Source organism: Grammomys surdaster, unplaced genomic scaffold (genome assembly GCF_004785775.1).
Source record: "Grammomys surdaster isolate TR1022 unplaced genomic scaffold, NIH_TR_1.0 345, whole genome shotgun sequence".
In the NCBI taxonomy this organism is placed as follows: Eukaryota; Metazoa; Chordata; class Mammalia; order Rodentia; family Muridae; genus Grammomys; species Grammomys surdaster.
The window spans coordinates 1254854-1272451 of record NW_021604764.1 but is presented as its reverse complement, the minus strand read 5'-3'; the positions used below and the strand labels follow the sequence as shown (position 1 = coordinate 1272451).

Below are 17598 nucleotides of genomic sequence, written 5' to 3'. Positions count from 1 at the left end.
GCGCAATCAAATTTTGGGTATGGAGATGATTGTGATATTCCCTGATTATCTGTTTGTCTCCATGAAATCTCTTATCATTCATACTATTTATTTCTTGTACTATGGACTTGTAAACCCCATGACCACCATTTACCTGTCTTATCAGAATTTCAAAGAATCATCTTTTCATTTCTTTGATTTTCCCCTTCTGTCTTGCTTCCAACTCTTTTTTTCCCCTGATTTCTTATTGTTGCTTTTTATTTATATACTTTGGAGTTAATTTGCTGCCTTGTTCTGTTTGCTTCCTAAAGTGGAAGTTTGTATGATTGATTCTAAACTAAATCTTTCTCTTTTCTAATATATGAATTCAGCACTATAAATTTTCCTCGAAGAACTGCCTTGGCTGTTGCCCTAAACTTTTGAAAACTTACATTATTCTTTTTATTTATCTAAAAAATATTTTAAAATTTTCCTTTAAGACTTGTTTTTGGGTGGCCTTATCTGGCATCACTTGGTACTGTGGAGGCCCGATGATCCAGGATAGGGGAATGCTAGGCCACTGAGGCAGGAATGGGCAGGTGGGTGGGGGAGCACCCTCATAGAGGCAGGGGGAGGGAGGAGGTGATGGGGGCTTGTGGAAGGGAAACTGGGGAGAGGGATAACATTTGAAATGTAAATAAATAAAATAACCAATAAAAAAAATTGGTTTTGAAACTCGGGTTATGTGGACAAGTGTTGCTGGGTCTCATTCAGAGACTGTTCTGTGTTTTTCATGCTATGATGTTTACCTTTGTTTATTTTTATTTATTTTTTTATTTTCTATTGGACTGACACTGAGTAAAAGGAACTGCTAAGTAGTTCAAATATGGGACTGGGGAAGTTTCTCCAGCTCTAGGTATAGATCTTAGTTTTAAGTGAGCCTGTGCCTTGGGGCTGAGAGTCTCGTGTTCTCTGTAATTGACAGTTGGCAATTGACAGTTGTAATTAGCAGCTGACAATTAAGTTAGGAGACTTAATTCTCTCTCTCTCAGGTCTGCTGGACTCTTACATTAATCCCAGCATTGAGCCCCTGCTTAGTTTCTCCTGTAGGTAGGTCTTTTTAAGACCAGAATTGTTTATTTCCCTGTTTCCTGCCAACAACAAGACACCAAAGAAGCTTTTTTCCCCAAAGAAGCTGAGCCAGGTCTGCCAGTGAGAACTAAGTTCAGGGTCCTGAGTGACCAGACTGCACCAGAGTTTGTAACTCTCAGGCTTGTCCACATTGACCCTCCAACAATACCATAACTGTAGCTAAGGCTTTCTGTTCCAGAATATTAAGGGTCCTCTCAGAGACTGTGGCTTGTAAACTTCCCTCCCAGGAGGTTGTGATTCTCCGTTTTCCACCGTTGGTCTGCCCAACTCTTGGGGCATTAGTTTGTTGTAAGACTTGACTTGAGGGCCTAAATTGTTCTTTCTACAGTTTACTCAGTTTGTTGTTTGATTTGTTTCATTAGGCTATGGTGGTGATTGCTAATATTCTACTGTGTCAGCTAGGTACAAAACTAGATTCTATCTTTGATCAGTTTTGATGCCAATTTTGTATTTATGGCCTGAGATGGTAGTGGTGGGACTTTTTTTTTTTTTTACATTTTCACATGGATACCTAATTGTTTTAAGATCATTGATTGCAAATACTATTTATCTTCCTGTAGACTCCTTTGTAACAATAATCCACAATAAATATGAGAGTCGATTTCTAGATTTTTGGCTCTGTTTCATTGACTTCTATGTCTAACTTCATGTAGGACACAATAGCTTTATGTTGTACCTTTGAGTCCATTTGCAAACTTTTATTGTGCTTCTTCCAAAGTTGTTTTGTTTACTGGAAATTTTTTTTCGGCCTTTTGTTTTTCTTAAACGTTTGTGAGTCTCCAGATTGGCATCTGAAATATTTCTCAAAGACAGCCGGATCCTTGGTAGGCTGGCCACACTTGATAAATAGCTAATTCTTACCTCTTAAGGACAGAAATTATGGTAATTTAGAAACTTTTTTTGTTGTTGTTTTCTCCTTCTCTCTGGAAAGATGATGAGATGCCTATCTTATCGAGATTCCCTGAGACTGTTTCAGTGGCAGCTGCCACTGTGGTCTGCTCAATTGTGAAATCCTGTTTCTGCACTCAGGAGAATTCTTTCCCCGCAATGCTCAGGGTACTCTTCAAGAAAACATGGTTTGCTTCATTCTCAGTGAACAAACAATGATTTTTCTCTTACATGAGCTCCTTAGCTGAAGAGAAGAGATCTGAAATGAAACCAAACACAAAGGGGCCTATGTGCTCGGAACCCTGACGGAGATGTCCAATGGAATAATGAAGTCAACAGAGAGCTTGGCTCCTCGGGGGTGTAATGTCATAATTGCATTATGAGAAAAATCAAGTGAAGAGCCATTACTTACAACTATTATTTTAGGGTTAGGGTTATTTTCTTAACAAATTTATCTGAAAGAGAATCTTAATGTAAGTAGTCTACCAAATATAATGATCAGGCATATAGCATGTAGCTGGCTTGAATTCAATGAAAGCATGAAATATAACTTTCAGACCTTTACATAGAATAGAAAGAGTGACTGGTACACCTAAGCATTCAGTAAATATTGGTTGAATACAAGAGTAGACAACAGAAGGCCCCTACAGGAATCACTGCTTTGAAAGCCTAGGCTCCTATCTCAGAGATGATTCTAGTTAATCCCTCAATTCAAAAGGATAAATCCTGCTTTCAGGAGTAAATTGTTTTGTTTTTTTTTCTTTCTTTTCCCAGTGTTTTCAATTTTCCTAAAGGATAACTTGAGAGTTTCATATTTTTGCAGTGTTTATGTCATGGTTGGGGCCGATGTTGCATTTTCTTCTTGTTTACGAGAAGTTGAAAATCCACAGAATCAGTTAAGATGCACTCAAGAAATGGAGCCTGTGATAACATGCGATAAAAAGTTCCGAACTCAGTTTTACATCGACTGGTGCAAGATTTCACTGGTGAGTTTTTGTGTTTTGGTTTTTAAACTTTGCTTTTGCAAATTTAATTAGTAATGATGTGTCTGAACATACCATTTGACTAGATACCTGAATTGCTGTTGGAAATAAATCCTAGGTTTTCTTTGTCAACTGTGTGGACTTCCTTGATTTGAAGGATTAGGCAAAATTAGATGAAAGTACATCCCTTTAAGGAAGAGTCTCCGCCACCTTTGTACTCCACCCTTGATTAGTTGCCGAGCCTGGATTAGCTTGGCGGGTGGTCCAAAAGAAGCTTTTGGATGTCCTGGATGCTGTCAATGTAGCAGACATTAGGGAGCCAGTGCGGTGTGAGCAGAAGGTCTCCTTAAGTGTGCTGCCCCCAGCTCACTTTTGGAGGGAAAGAACGGAGCACAATGACAGTATAGATAGAGCTATGTGCTGCTGTGACCTGGTGCCCTGCAAACTCAAATGACAGAGCTCAGCAGACATGGGGCTACTCTAAGGGAGAATATTTTGCCTACAGCCTTAAAAATATATCTATCAACTCTGTAAGTTTCTTTTAAACCACCTTAAAATTGTTTTATTCATTAAATTTATTCTTTTGCAAACAGGCAAACATGCCTTGAATTTGAATGCTAAAAAAATGCAAGTGGTTTCACGCACACCATATCTATAAGAGACATGTAATATTTCTGTTTTTCTATAGTGTATGCCTTCTGTGTCTTTCTTTACTGTATTTTGATCTTACTGGGATTCTTTAATGCCTTTATGACCTTTAATGGTTTAGTGACCTCTAGATTTAACTTCTGTCAACTTTTTTATGATTGATAGTGAATGTGAATGATTTAGATCTAAGTTTAAAACTGACATTTGAGCAAAGTTACTGACACACAAACGCAACTGTCACTTCATGTCTTAAGAGAGGCAACTGCAGGCAGCTTTCCAGGCCTAGTGCTGGCCGGGAGAACACATAACTAGCATTGCCATGCTTAGCACTCCCTATGTCTTTTCACCCTCTATGCTTTTTCTCCTGCACCTAAGGAAAATATACCCTTTCTCTGACTTCTTAAATCAATATATATATATATGGTTTATGTACAATCTCCAGTAAATAGTAATGTTATAGAGCTCAATATTTCTTTCTTTCTTTTTTTTTTTTTTTTTTTTTGGTTTTTTCGAAACAGGGTTTCTCTGTCTAGCCCTGGCTGTCCTGGAACTCACTCAGTAGACCAGGCTGGCCTCAAACTCAGAAATCCACCTGCCTCTGCCTCCCAAGTGCTGGGATTAAAGGCGTGCGCCACCACCGCCCGGCTAGAGCTCAATATTTCAGTCACAGTGTTAGTTGCTAGGGCTGTGAGAGAGCAATTAGGATCATGACTTACACACATTCCTCTCAGCAACCAGGAGACATCAGGGCTTGCCAGCAACATTCTGCTCATGACTGTGCTGTTACATGAATTTATGTTTAGCAACACTGTCTAACTTCTAAAAGTTAAAACTTGTTTGGGGTTTCAAAGTTTCGACGGCAAGGCTTTTAGAACTGAAATCCTTGAGAATTTTCATTTTAATTTTATATGTATACGTATTTATTTAGATGTCACATCATTTCACAAGGCTATTTCTTAAAAAGTTTTTTTTTATATTTAAGGAGGCTTAAATAAGAGTCATTGGTCTGGGGCTGGGTGTGGTGGTGCACGCCTGTAACCCCTCACTCTATAAGCTTGAGGCCTGCCTGTTCAACCTAGGGACTTCTAGGCCCTCCAAGGCTACATTCTACCTAAAAATAAAATGAAGATAAATAGCAGTCGTATAACAAGCATAATAAATATTTTTAAGTGAAAACAATCAGGACTTAAATTTTAAAAAGCATAAGGTTACGTTGGACAACCGTTAGTTTCTTAATTCTACCAACAAAAAAAGAAAACTGTAAACTGGGCGGTGGTGGCGCACACCTTTAATCCCAGCACTTGGGAGGCAGAGGCAGGCAGATTTCTGAGTTCGAGGCCAGCCTGGTCTAAAGAGTGAGTTCCAGGACAGCCAAGGCTATACAGTGAAACCCTGTCTCGAAAAACCAAAAAAAAGAAAAAAAAAGAAAACTGTAGGAAGTTATTTAGCTGTTCTTCCGAAGGAGGCAGAGGACTGGTTTTTCTCTGGGCTCTAAAGGCTTGGCTAGCATGGCAGAATGGGCAAGGGGAATTTTCCAGCAGAAAATGTAGAATAAGGCCAAAAATAATCCTCAATATTTTTTAAATCACCAAGTGAAACAAGTTTCACATGTCTACCTCTTTGGTGCCATTCAATAAAAACCTCAGTAGAATTAAATGTAGCACAAGGAAGACAGATGGGTAAATAGCGTGTGAGTGAGGGAAACACAGTGTGCATAAAATACAATAAAATGTAGTATACTTACACCGTTGGGTGGGGTCTGTGTTCTGCTCTTTTTCCTAAAATTAATGTCAGCCACTTTGAAGAAAGATGGAGTTGGACACTAGAAATTGTCTTTTCTTTTTGTATTTCCCCTTTTTCTATTCTACTAACCTTACAAACCATCCCGGTACACTAGCTTACCAGCCAGTTTGCTAAACATTTTGCACTAGATGCTGCTCACAAGAAATTTACATACCAATATCAACAACTTCTGCTTTGCAACCAGCAAGTAAACACACACACACACACACACACACACACACACACACACACACGTCTTGAATACACTCGGGCATGTATGTGCTTATGCAAGCAAGAAGGATAGGGAAGACAGGCCAAGAGAAAGTATTTACTACATTTATTCATACTTTCCCCTAGCTCCAATAAAGAATAACAAATCAGAATGATAAAGTAACTGGAAAACTAATCTTCTTTTGAAGGTAATTTGTCAAAGACTGTTTTGGTATATCTAGATCTTAAAATCTAGTATGTTGGTAGCAATTAATTTGATGTGCAATTGTCTTCTTTTATATCAGGTTGATAAAACAAAGCAAGTGTCCACCTATCAGGAAGTGGTTCGTGGCGAGGGCATTTTGCCGGATGGCGGGGAGTACAAGCCCCCTTCGGATTCTTTGAAAAGCCGAGACTATTACACGGATTTCCTCGTTACCCTGGCTGTGCCCTCAGCGGTAGCACTAGTGCTTTTCCTAATACTCGCTTATATCATGTGCTGCCGACGGGAAGGAGTGTGAGTACTTTCAAACGCTAATCAAGAATTGGCAAGCCCGCTAAGACAGTGATATAGACGCGTCCATTAAAAACAAAGTTGCATCCAGTTCATAAAACACACTGTAAATGAATTGAAACTTTGTTTAGATCAAACAGCAGTACTTTATTCCTTTAAAAATGAATTAAAGTAGTTGTGAGTCTAGCAAACCAAATTAGGGGCCAAAATTACTTTATTCAGAAATGATTAAGGCTAGGTATAAATTCATGATGGAAAAACAGTCCCAAGAATAATTGAGGCTAGACACCACACCGTGGTTATGCAAGCCATCATGTGTGAGCAGAGACAGGAGTCTATTGACATGGTAATTACATTTAAATAAATAAATTGTCTTAGTCAGTGTGATGAAAACTGAGGGTCAGAATTCTTCTTGAAGTCATTCTGCTGTCAAACAGGGTGACACAATCTAAATGTTTAAAATATATTAAAAAAAAATAACCCAGGAGTAAATTAATGAAAATAAGATATCATTTGAGTAATGAGTCTTCCCTTCATGAATAGTTAGTACTTTCAGGACATCTATGTCAATTAAGATAATCTCCCGAGATTACTTGGAAGTCAGAGTAACAAAGCAAAGGCTCAAAACCCTCATAAAGCAGCAAGTAACAAATTCTCCATTCTTCATGTAGCCTGATTTCATTATGTCATAGAGTTTATTTCAATCAAGAGCTTGATTCTTAATCTCCATTTTTTTCCATTTTTCTGTGTGTCTCTCATCAGTATTCCATTACTATATGTGTACTCATCCAAGTAATATATAACCCTGGTGGCAAATGCTGCTGCCTGCTTGCCTTTGAGTCTCAACATCAGCATTGCCACATCCCACAGGAGCCCATGAGCATAGAGTCTTAATGTTCCGAATATCAATGCTATTATTTAATTCATAAATTTTGTTTTGTTTCTAGGGAAAAGAGAAACATGCAAACCCCAGAGTAAGTGTCTTCTTTCCTGTTATTTTCTTTCTCATTGTGTGTCGCTTCTCGGTTACCCATCATGCTCTTGTTTCTTTCACCATCGCTCACAGCTGACTTCACAAACTTGAAAGCTGCTTTCTAAATAGAGATGTTTAGGCTGGGTAGACACTAAAAAATAAAAAGGGCTCAAAACCTAAGGTAATCTAGGTAAACATTAAACCTAAACCATTTCAGATTCAGAATATTAACATGCCATTTATAGTATGTGATCTCCCAATCTGCATTTCTATAAACCAGAGGACAGATGACAAGGCCTTTCACATATGTTTTCCTGAATCTTCAGTAATAACCTACCATAAAATGAAACTCCCATGAGTATTTATAAATGCCCCCACCAGAAGCAATAATATAAAAAGCTATCTTAGTTTTCTCTTAATCATAGAAAATAAATAGGTAACTAGTTTATGACTCAGGCTTTAATATTAACATAGTACTTCCTAGCTGAGTTTTTAACTTGAGACTTACATAAAGGTATATGAGATGTATATGATTCTGAGCTAGTTTATAGAACACCCCCGCGCCCCAAAAGCAATAATGTCTTATCTTTAAAGAAAAAAAAGTGACCTTTTCAAATAGGCGACTTATTTGGGCTAGTACATCATTTTAAATACATGTTGTTTTATTTCTTCTTTTATGTAGTATCCAACTTGTCCACCACAGTTCTATTCAGAAATCTACCAAGGAGCTCCGAGACATGTCCAAAAACAGAGAGATTGCATGGCCCCTGTCTACACTCCCCGTGTTCCACCCTGTGACTGGGGAGATCATACCTCCCATGCACACAGACAACTACGACAGCACCAACATGCCGCTGATGCAGACACAGCAGTGAGTATCCATGTTGAAGCACCATTGCCAGCATGCATGGGGATTTTACCAGTATCTGTCCTAACCATAGCATTGAGCTGTTACTGGTTTTGTTCATTCATTATTGGAGAACACCGTATCAAAGTATCATCACTTGACAGATATGTAATAGAATTAGTTCAAAGTTTTGTTGTTTTTTTTTTTCTCCTTTAGTCATAAAAATACATCAATATCAATATGTGAGAAGTTGACACTGATAACAACCCAAATGTTGGTCCTAAGATAAGTCATTCTGAAAAGACAGGCAGAGGCTAAAATATGACAATTTCATTGCTTTTAAGAGATGATGAGCCGGGCGGTGGTGGCACACACCTTTAATCCCAGCACTTGGGAGGCAGAGGCAGGCGGATTTCTGAGTTCAAGGCCAGCCTGGTCTACAGAGTGAGTTCCAGGACAGCCCGGGCTATACAGAGAAACCCTGTCTCGAAAAACCAAAAAAAAAAAAAAAGAGAGAGATGATGAGTTTGGTTTAGTTAACCTTTTTTTTTTCTTTAACTACCACAGACCTGTATAAGCTAAACTATTTTTGTTTCTTCTGTATAAATGATTTTTAAGTTCCTGTTTCCTTTCTTTCTCTATGATTGGTTTATATGTAAAATAAGCAGTTCTGTTTGGGCTCTGAACACACTACAATTATTTTTGTTTGGTTTTGTTCTTTTAAGGCAGGGTTTCATGTAGCCCAGGCTGGCCTTAAGCTTCTGGTTCTACTCCAGCCTCCAAGTGCTGGAAACAGGCGTGTTCCACCATGTCCAGATGAATATACATTTAATTATAATCAATCTTTTGTACTTTAGAGACAGTGGTTAGGAAGCCAGGAAGGGAACTTTCTTGAATATGTATGGGAAAAGATGATGAAGGATTGTATATGTTTAGAAACTAGAATTTTGATATATGAAGTGGTAGGCAAAACTGTCATTCCTTTAGAATATAGCTCTTTTTTTCTCTTTCTTTCTTTTTTTTTACCTTGTATTATTAAAATGGGCTAAGTTGAGTTACCCTGAGAACAAGAAGTCACAATTGTATTTTTCTGCTCCTTCCTAATTTTAAAGTAAATGGAATGGAAATGCAGAAAAATCTCTCTGTTCTTCTGTCCCTCACTCCTTCAGGTACACACACACACACACACACAACTTTATCTGACAACCATGTTGAACATATTTTTTCTGTTGAGAGTGCTTATTTATCATTATGTAAAAATGTATACGTTAAATAAGATTAAACTGTAATTACGTAGAACAGTGTAAACAGCCTCCATGCATTTACCCAAAATACTTTTGAAAATATAACGTAATTGTGAATGTTTTCTTAAATTTCCAACATCATCTACTTAGGGTTTTATAGGCCAAGGCTGTGTACTTGTTTCCTACATTGTGTAGCTTGCCAAAGAAGTGCTCATACTCTTCAAAACTTAAAGTTAGTAAGTGTACTTGGAAATCGGAGTTTGTTTGGTTCAATTTTGTGCACTTATTATCCTAGGAGGGCTGCATGCTATAGTCCTTACGCAGTGGTCAGGGACAAACTATAGAAGTTGTTTGTCTCGTTCTGCCATGTGGGTCCTAGGAATCTAATTTAGGTCATTAGCCTCTGTGGCAAGTGTCTTTATCCTCTGAGCTATGTCACGGGATTCGTCTGGAATCTCTGCGTAAGGGTGAGAATGGCTAATTTTTTCAGAGAGCACAGGTCTGGAAATGCTTTAGAACTTTAGAATACAGCAGTTAGATACTATGGTGAGTTGAGCATCTTGGATGTGTATAACACAGTGAGGCTAAGTTAGGAAAGTGTAAACGAGACTTGAAAGGCTGCGGCCACTTTTAAAGACATCCTCTCTAGTCATGTATGTTGAGAATAAAATCATCTCCTTAAAAAAATTGATTTTCTTGGGTCCAGGATTTTACATTGATATATTAAACAAAACAAAATTTTCTGTCTAGTTTATGTATCTACTCTTCTCAGGCCTTCCCAGAGCCTGAGACCACCATTATGCAGATAAGCGCTTTGCAAATACAATAGGTTATTACATTGAACTTGCAACAATTTCAACATATATGTGTTTTGAAGTCTGGAAAAACCTTTCTATTATTCCTATTTCTGCTAATGGAAAAGCTCCATTAACTAACACTTCTGAATAAATAGGGTCCATAGATAATTGATGATGTTCACAGTGATTGTTCCGAGGCACTGTGGGATCATCAAGTGTGCCTGACTCATCAGAGGAAAATTAAATTACATTCGGTGTCGTTTCGGTGTTGAGTGTATATTATCTTTCTTTTATTCTTGGAAATGGATAATATGTGCACGGTCTCTATGGTAACTCCCTATAAGCCAGAATATGTGATTAACCTCATTTTCTAACTATGCCAGATAATAGGGGATTTATTGTGTCAGATTCATCAACACATTATTTATTACAGAATTTCAACTTTTACACTTTAACTGAAAACAATTGTTTTTTTTTAAAGTTTTATTTTAGCATCAAACAGACACATAAATATTTTGGTCATTTGGATGGAACAGGATTTTCAAGATGAAGGTGAAATTTATCTGAGCAAGCTTGTGGTCCTGTGGCCAGGTGTGTGCTTGGATAATACTGTTTTGTGTTTCCTCATTAGGCCTTTGTGATAGGGCTAGTGTTTCAGCCTCACACAGACGTGTGCTAAGCCATCTTTCATAAAGAGTTTGATCAGCTACAGCATTTCATGTTTCTTCCTCAGATTTGATAGCAGAAATATTCAACAAAAGCAATATGCCCAAACACTTACATGAGCTTCTAAGTAAGACAGGACTACTCAAAGCTTTCCTTCAAGGCTGAATAAAAAAAAATAATTGGTCTTTTAACCAAGTCAATCCACTTGAGAGATATAGAAAGCTTATAATATCGATATGTAACTAAGGGCTGCCACAGGTATCTCGTACCTAGACATATATTATTTTTTCTTTCTTTTTTTTTTTTCCACAATACTTCACTGGGCTCCAGACTAACACCATAAACTAGTTTAAAAAATAAAGAATAAGCATGATCATTGTATGTGATAAATATAAGACAGCAACAACAAAGATACATGAGTCCAGCCTGGGACTAGAGTAGTCACCATTTCTGATAGCTACTTTGGATAGATTGTGTGTGGCTGTTGACCTCAATGGTATCTCTGAGCCAGGTTTCAGGCACGGCACCAGGACTTTAAAAGAGGAAGGGATAGGACTGGGAGGCATGTCACATGCTCAGAAAAGGGGAACATGTAGAACACAGCTCCTTTTACCTTTCAATACAGAGACAATACAAACACGTGGTGATATTGTCAGGTGGTGAAAAGCTAGATCACTTTAATTTGATCTTGGCTTAGAAGGACCTTGGAGGCCAGGCGGTGGTGGTGTACGCCTTTAATCCCAGCACTTGGGAGGCAGAGGCAGGCGGATTTCTGAGTTCAAGGACAGCCTGGTCTACAGAGTGAGTTCCAGGACAGCCAGGGCTATACAGAGAAACCCTGTCTCGAAAAACCTAACCAAAAAAAAAAAAAAAAAGACCTCGAGGTACCATCTTCACTTGTGACCATGGTGAGGTTCTTAATGATGGTGCTTGGCTATTACCTAGACTGTGGACATTTCATAGGTACTCAGGTCCCTTTTCTCTTCCAACATTTTATTAAGGGCCTTGTACTAAGGTCACCTTGTTTCCTTGGCTTCCTCTGCTCTGGGCTGTTTCTGAGACTTACCAGAGTCTGATTGATTGCCTGATAGTGTAGAGAATAGCTGAATGTCTAGGGGGAGTGGTCCCTAGTCTTTTATTACCTAGGCGGGTCACAACTTCCTTCCTTCATAGTTTGTGTCTCTCAGTGAATACATTCATTTCTATTGTTACGCCTCCCACCCCCATCAGCAGCCCTTTTAACACATTTTAGTTCTGGAAATCACATTTTGAAGTAACCCTTAAATATAAATCACCTTGACCTAAAGACTCATGGAAATTGGGGTGATGCTTTTAACTAGAGGCTTAGCCAAAACTCTAGAAGGTGTACTCTTTATACAAAGTTAAGTTCTGAGTCACAGAATTTTTTGTCCTTGAATTGAAAGACAATCCAAGGCCATCTCCAAACCACCGGGAGCCCGGGCTCCCAGCAGGGGTTTTGAAATGCCGAGACCAGCCCTCAATCAAGGCTTTGGAGGCAGGTGAAAGTGCAGGTCCCAAGACTGGGAATTGCACAGCCTCCAGGCCTTTCTGACCGGGTGCAACCGGTTCTGATGGCACCTGCATTCTCCCACCTGGTGTTTTAAAAGGCAGTTGTTTTTTCTAGTCCCCCAAGGGGCTTGGGTGGGATCCTGAAGTGGGAGGGCTGGTGGATTTTATCTGTAAGCTTTGAGCTGTTTGTGAGTCTCTGCAGCTAGCCATTTGGACATTTCATTAAATTCTTCAGCTGCTCGAAAGAAAGAAAAGCTGTAGGGGAAGTGAGTCATTGGTACTGACTTGAAAACAGTGGCCAAATGAGAGAGAAAAACGTTGAACCTTGAAAAACTAAAATAAATAAAAGGGTACAAATTCCTTAGGAAATGTAGTCAATATATAGTCTTATGCCTTGAGAAGCAAGTATTGACTGGAGGACCTCAAATATTGAATTTTCTAGAAACACATCGATGTCTTTTAAAGTGTTTAGGAGCTATATTACTTTTCAGGGGGATGATGTACTTCCGTTTTTTTGTTTTTTGGGGTTTTTTTGTTTTTTGTTTTTTTGAGACAGGGCTTCTCTGTGTAGCTCTGGCTGTCCTGGAACTCACTCTGTAGACCAGGCTGGCCTTGAACTCAGAAATCCGCCTGCCTCTGCCTCCTAAGTGCTGGGATTAAAGGTGTGCGCCACCACCGCCCGGCTCCTGGAGGACTTTTATGTAATGTACAACATGGGAAGATGCCCCAGACATTTCCCTGTAACATTTTTAACTGGCCATGCAAAACTTGTCCATATTCATCACCCTAAACCTAACGTCTAATCCAGGATAATTAATTGAGTGCCCCTCAAACGGGAGGTAAGGCCATGCCTAAATCTTTTTGTAAATCAACAACTAAAAGTGCAATTAAGTCTATAATTAAAGCTAGTAAACTAATTTTAGCTTTTATTCTTTTTTTTTTGGTTTTTCGAGACAGGGTTTCTCTGTGTAGCCCTGGCTGTCCTGGAACTCACTCTGTAGACCAGGCTAGCCTCGAACTCTCGAACTCGGAAATCCGCCTGCCTCTGCCTCCCAAGTGCTGGGATTAAAGGCGTGCACCACCACCGCCCGGCTTAATTTTAGCTTTTATTTGACTATTTTTCATGTGCCTTCTCTTCAGTAATTATGAAAATCAAGTTCAAGGTAAAATTCTACATATAAAAAATAAGTTTTAATGAAAGTAGCTGTCGGTTGAAAATGACTGTTTCAGTAGGCCAAGACGTTGGTGTTCCTGTTGACAAGGACTGTCAGCTGCCAAGGGTACTGCTGAGCCGAGTGACGGACTGACTGACCTTGGTGGATCTGGGTTCTGTAGCCCTCTACTGCATCAGGTTAAAGCCGTATGGATTTGGTCCTGACCTTACACAAGCAAATGGGGAAAACTAAAGAAAAGAAGCAGATGGAGAATTCTGCTTCCTCCTTTACATAGCATATAAAATATAATGTTGATTTTATTTAAAATTATTCTGTTCACCTTTAAGTCCTTACCAGTGTAGCCAGGCTCTGTATGACCACTCCCTTACTCTCCTCTTCCAATTTCCTGATTCTCTGAGCCCCTGCCCCAGCTCTGTGTAGATTCTGTGTCTTTATGCAAATCATTTTGTTTTCTAAGTCTTCGAACAAGTAACAAAATAATTGGTTGATAATCACCCACCTTCCGCATAGACTTACTGTACAGGGAGCCGACAGCGTGAATCACCTTGGAACAGTTGTACAAACAACAAGGAATTGTGTCCTCCAAGTCATTTATCTACTAATGTGCGAATTATTACCTTGGCTTTCTGAAAGAATGAAGCTCGTGCAATGACTGATTTGCACACGTTTCTATTTAGATGTAGGTAATTAATGGCAATAAAATTGGGAAATAATTCATGCCAATAATTCAGAGAATTACCGTTTCTCTTGGCTTTCTGTAGAATGAAGCAGCTTACATATTTTAACCTTTCCATAAGTCCATTAATAGCTTAATTACTCTAAAGACTCTTATGACTTCACAAAGGGCCTTTCTTTGAAGGATTATAGGTGCTCTGTTTGAAATCTGTGCCACTCTCCTGCCCAGTTGCTTTTAGGGGCCCGTTTTCTTCACACATTGGACAGGCTCCCGTGTCCCCCACTGCTCTCTCCTCAGCACATTCCCAGCACCGTGAGTTGGAGGCATGGGATTCAGTATGCCAGCAACAGGACTCTTAGCAGCACCTCTACTGTAGGTGGCACACACGACCTATATAGACCAAGTGGGCTGGAAAGTGCTGAATATCCCAGGCTGGCCTCTAACCCACAATCCCCCCGCTTCAGCTTTCCCACTTGTTCACACAGATCTGTACCCCCACAAGTAGCTCAACTTTCTGTTGTTGTTTAACCTATTTGAACATGTGAGCCCTTTTAATATAACTCATCTAACGTTTTGTTTGCAGGCTTAGGGGAGCGTCAACATCATTCAGACGTAGCCAGATGCAGTGTGGGTCATTTTAAATCCCCAGACTAACTCAAGTATACAAATGGCTTTCTCATGTACCTCTTCTAGCTGTCTTATAAGTGTATCTGTTCTTCAACCAACAACTGTTCATCACCCATCCAAGACCATTGTGACTTTGACAATGTAGCCAAAGTTAAGTTCCAGGAAATGACAGGCCTGGATTGACTTTGACCACTGATTTTTTAAATAATATTTTATTGAAGAATGTGCTGTGGGGCCCAACAAGGGTGTGGGGGTCCAAAGGCCTTATCCAAACATTGATTTTTGAGTTTAGGGTACCCTTTGTCTACAGCTTTTGAAAAATTGGTGTTTTTTGACTAAGCACTTCCTGTTCCAGAACACTTCAATTCTGGCTTTTCCCCTCTTTTCCTTGCAAATTTTGCTGACGTGTATTGGGTGAAGTATTTGTTGTTTAGGTTTCTGTGTGCCTGGAGCTAATGGAGAAGGAGGAAGTGTGTGTGTCAGGATGTAGGGAAAGTGTTAGAGCGGGTTTCAATGCAGACGGGGACCCTGTCAGTTATGCCTGAGGAGCTGAAAGGAGGCTCCTCCCCATCCTCCTCTCCGGGGGGCTGCATATAATTGCATTTTGACTTGTGTAATAAAGGTCTTGGGTTTTTCCATTGTTAAATGCACAGCTGGACTCTTTATGGCTTCTAAATCAATTCTTTTACCTTCATGAAGAAAACCAACAGTCTGTAAACTTCAAAACAAACCAACCAACCAAAAGAAACATCCCCTAAGCCACATAAGCTAAAACTTAATAGTAAAACAGGATGTAACCGTTGTGGAAAATTATTAAATAATTTCCTTAACCTGGGTGAGAATGGATTGTGTTATTTCCTTAACAATATTTTAAGTGGAACTTATGTTTATTTAATCACTTGAAGGCGTTTAGAAAAGGTTATGAGTTTAGGCTAGGCATAATTCTTTAATCCCAGCACTCAACTGAAGCAGGTAGATCTCTATGAGTTGGGGGGCTAGCCTGATTTACATAGTAAGCAAGAACCTGTTCAAAACAAACAAACAAACAAGCAAGCAAGCAAGCAAGCAAGCAAGCAAAACCACTGGAGGCTTTAAACAGTATTCAGATAGTAGGTGCTATTTTCTACTTCTATCATGTAATTTTTTTAAATGTGTATGGTATGTGTACGCCTGTGTGTGTTTCTGGGGGGGGGGTGTATATGAATATGTGTGTTTAGGCCCACGGCTGACATGGAACATCTTTTTAAATTGATCTCTATCATAGGTTGAGGCAGGGTGTTTCTTGGAACCTGGTGCTTAGTGTGGGGTAGGCCAATTTCCTTCACACATTCTTAGTCTCCATCCCCTGTCTCCAAGCCTTGAGTAATAGCTGACATACCCAGCCAGCATATTACGTAGGTTCGGCGGATCTGAACTCTGGTCTGCATACTTCCATGACAAACACCTGACTCACTGAGCCATCGCCCTAGCCCCTATACTTGGAACGTAAGAATTTTGCCTTCCGGGAGTGATTTAGGTGAGGGGTTTTCAGACGCTGTGTCTTGGAGGGGTCCTAGACATGTTTTAGGACTTCATGTGAGGCAAAGAAATCAGGGGAGGCAAGATTCCCAGCTCCTTTGTTCATTTTTGGTACATCAGAGTTCTCTGTATGATTTCAGCTACGGAATTGCAGTACTAAAGAGAAACAAAGCACGTGGACACTCCTTACTGCATTCAAAAGGTTAACTCCAGGATTTATTCCGCCTACAATCTAAACTGTATGTTTTCACAAACTAATAACAATATAAAAATTTGATATAGAATTTAATACATGTTAAATACATGTTAAATATTAATGTTAATAAATGTTAACATGTTAATAAATGTGTGCCTGTTACCTGAGTCTTTGTAAGTATCTCAATTCTGCATATATTCATTCAAAAATGATTTCGTGTTTCTTAGAGTCATTAACAAACTAGGATGGCTCTTACTAATAAAGCAATTTGGAGCAACAAAATACCATACATATGCAGAAAAATATAATGGCAGTCGGCACATCTGAATGCATACTAAATGACCTAATTATCACCCAATTTGGAAGTGCTTAGCGAGTAAAAACATGTAGAAGCAGTCCTGTTTATTTTTATTTTCTGCACCATATCTGCATGTGGTACATGCACATGCATGTTCCCATATGTGAGTGCATGGCCCTTATGTGGGTACATGAACGCATATGTGTCTGTGGAAGACTCAAGGGTAATACAAGGAATGTTCCTTGGAAACTCTCTACCTTGTTCAGGGAGGCAGAGTCTCAGTCAAAAGCAGAAGGAACTGATCCCTAAACCTCTGCCTCTCCAGGGGGAGCCCCTTGTCTCTGTCTCCCTAGAGCTGGAGTTATGGGCAGACCACACTCACCTGGCATTTACGTGGGTGCTGGGAATCTGAATTCTGATATCATGTTTGTCCAGCAAGAGACTAATCCATTGAGCCGTTTCCCCAGACTCCAAAGACGTGGTTCCTAAGGTGTTATTTTTTTAAATAAAATATGTCAACATTTAATACATTCATATGGAATCTTTTTCTCACTCTTAAGAGTAATATGTATTTACTCTATGGTTTTTTTTTTTTAAAGGGCCAATGAGATGATTTAGGAGCTAAAAGTACCTGCTGCCAAGCATAAATAACCTTTGTTCAGTCCTTATCACCCACATAGTGGAAGAAGAAACTGACACCTGCAGGTTGACTTCTGACCACACCCGTGCATTGGCACATGTGTAGGGCCACAAACACACACAGACACACTTTTTGTAACATGTATCACCAGTAGAAAAGACAACTGCAAGCCCATCAAGTCCCCCCGCCCCTTTCTGCCCAATGGATTTTGTTTCAAATAGGGGGTAGGTCGCTCTCTCTCTCTCTCTCTCTCTCTCTCACTCTCTCTCTCTCTCC

General features: G+C 39.4%; 1 protein-coding gene across 3 annotated transcripts in view; it reads left to right on the top strand.

The window, feature by feature from the left end:
* Sgce (sarcoglycan epsilon) overlaps nt 1-17598 on the top strand; it is a 76689-nt gene that overhangs the window by 50129 nt on the left and 8962 nt on the right. For 2 of the 3 annotated variants that reach the window (XM_028779153.1, XM_028779154.1), the window contains exons 6-9: nt 2822-2984; nt 5927-6138; nt 7083-7109; nt 7791-7979. In XM_028779153.1, coding sequence (XP_028634986.1) covers nt 2822-2984; nt 5927-6138; nt 7083-7109; nt 7791-7979 — 591 coding nt within the window. The remainder of the gene's footprint in view (nt 1-2821; nt 2985-5926; nt 6139-7082; nt 7110-7790; nt 7980-17598) is intronic. The other variant, XM_028779152.1, reaches the window with a different exon arrangement.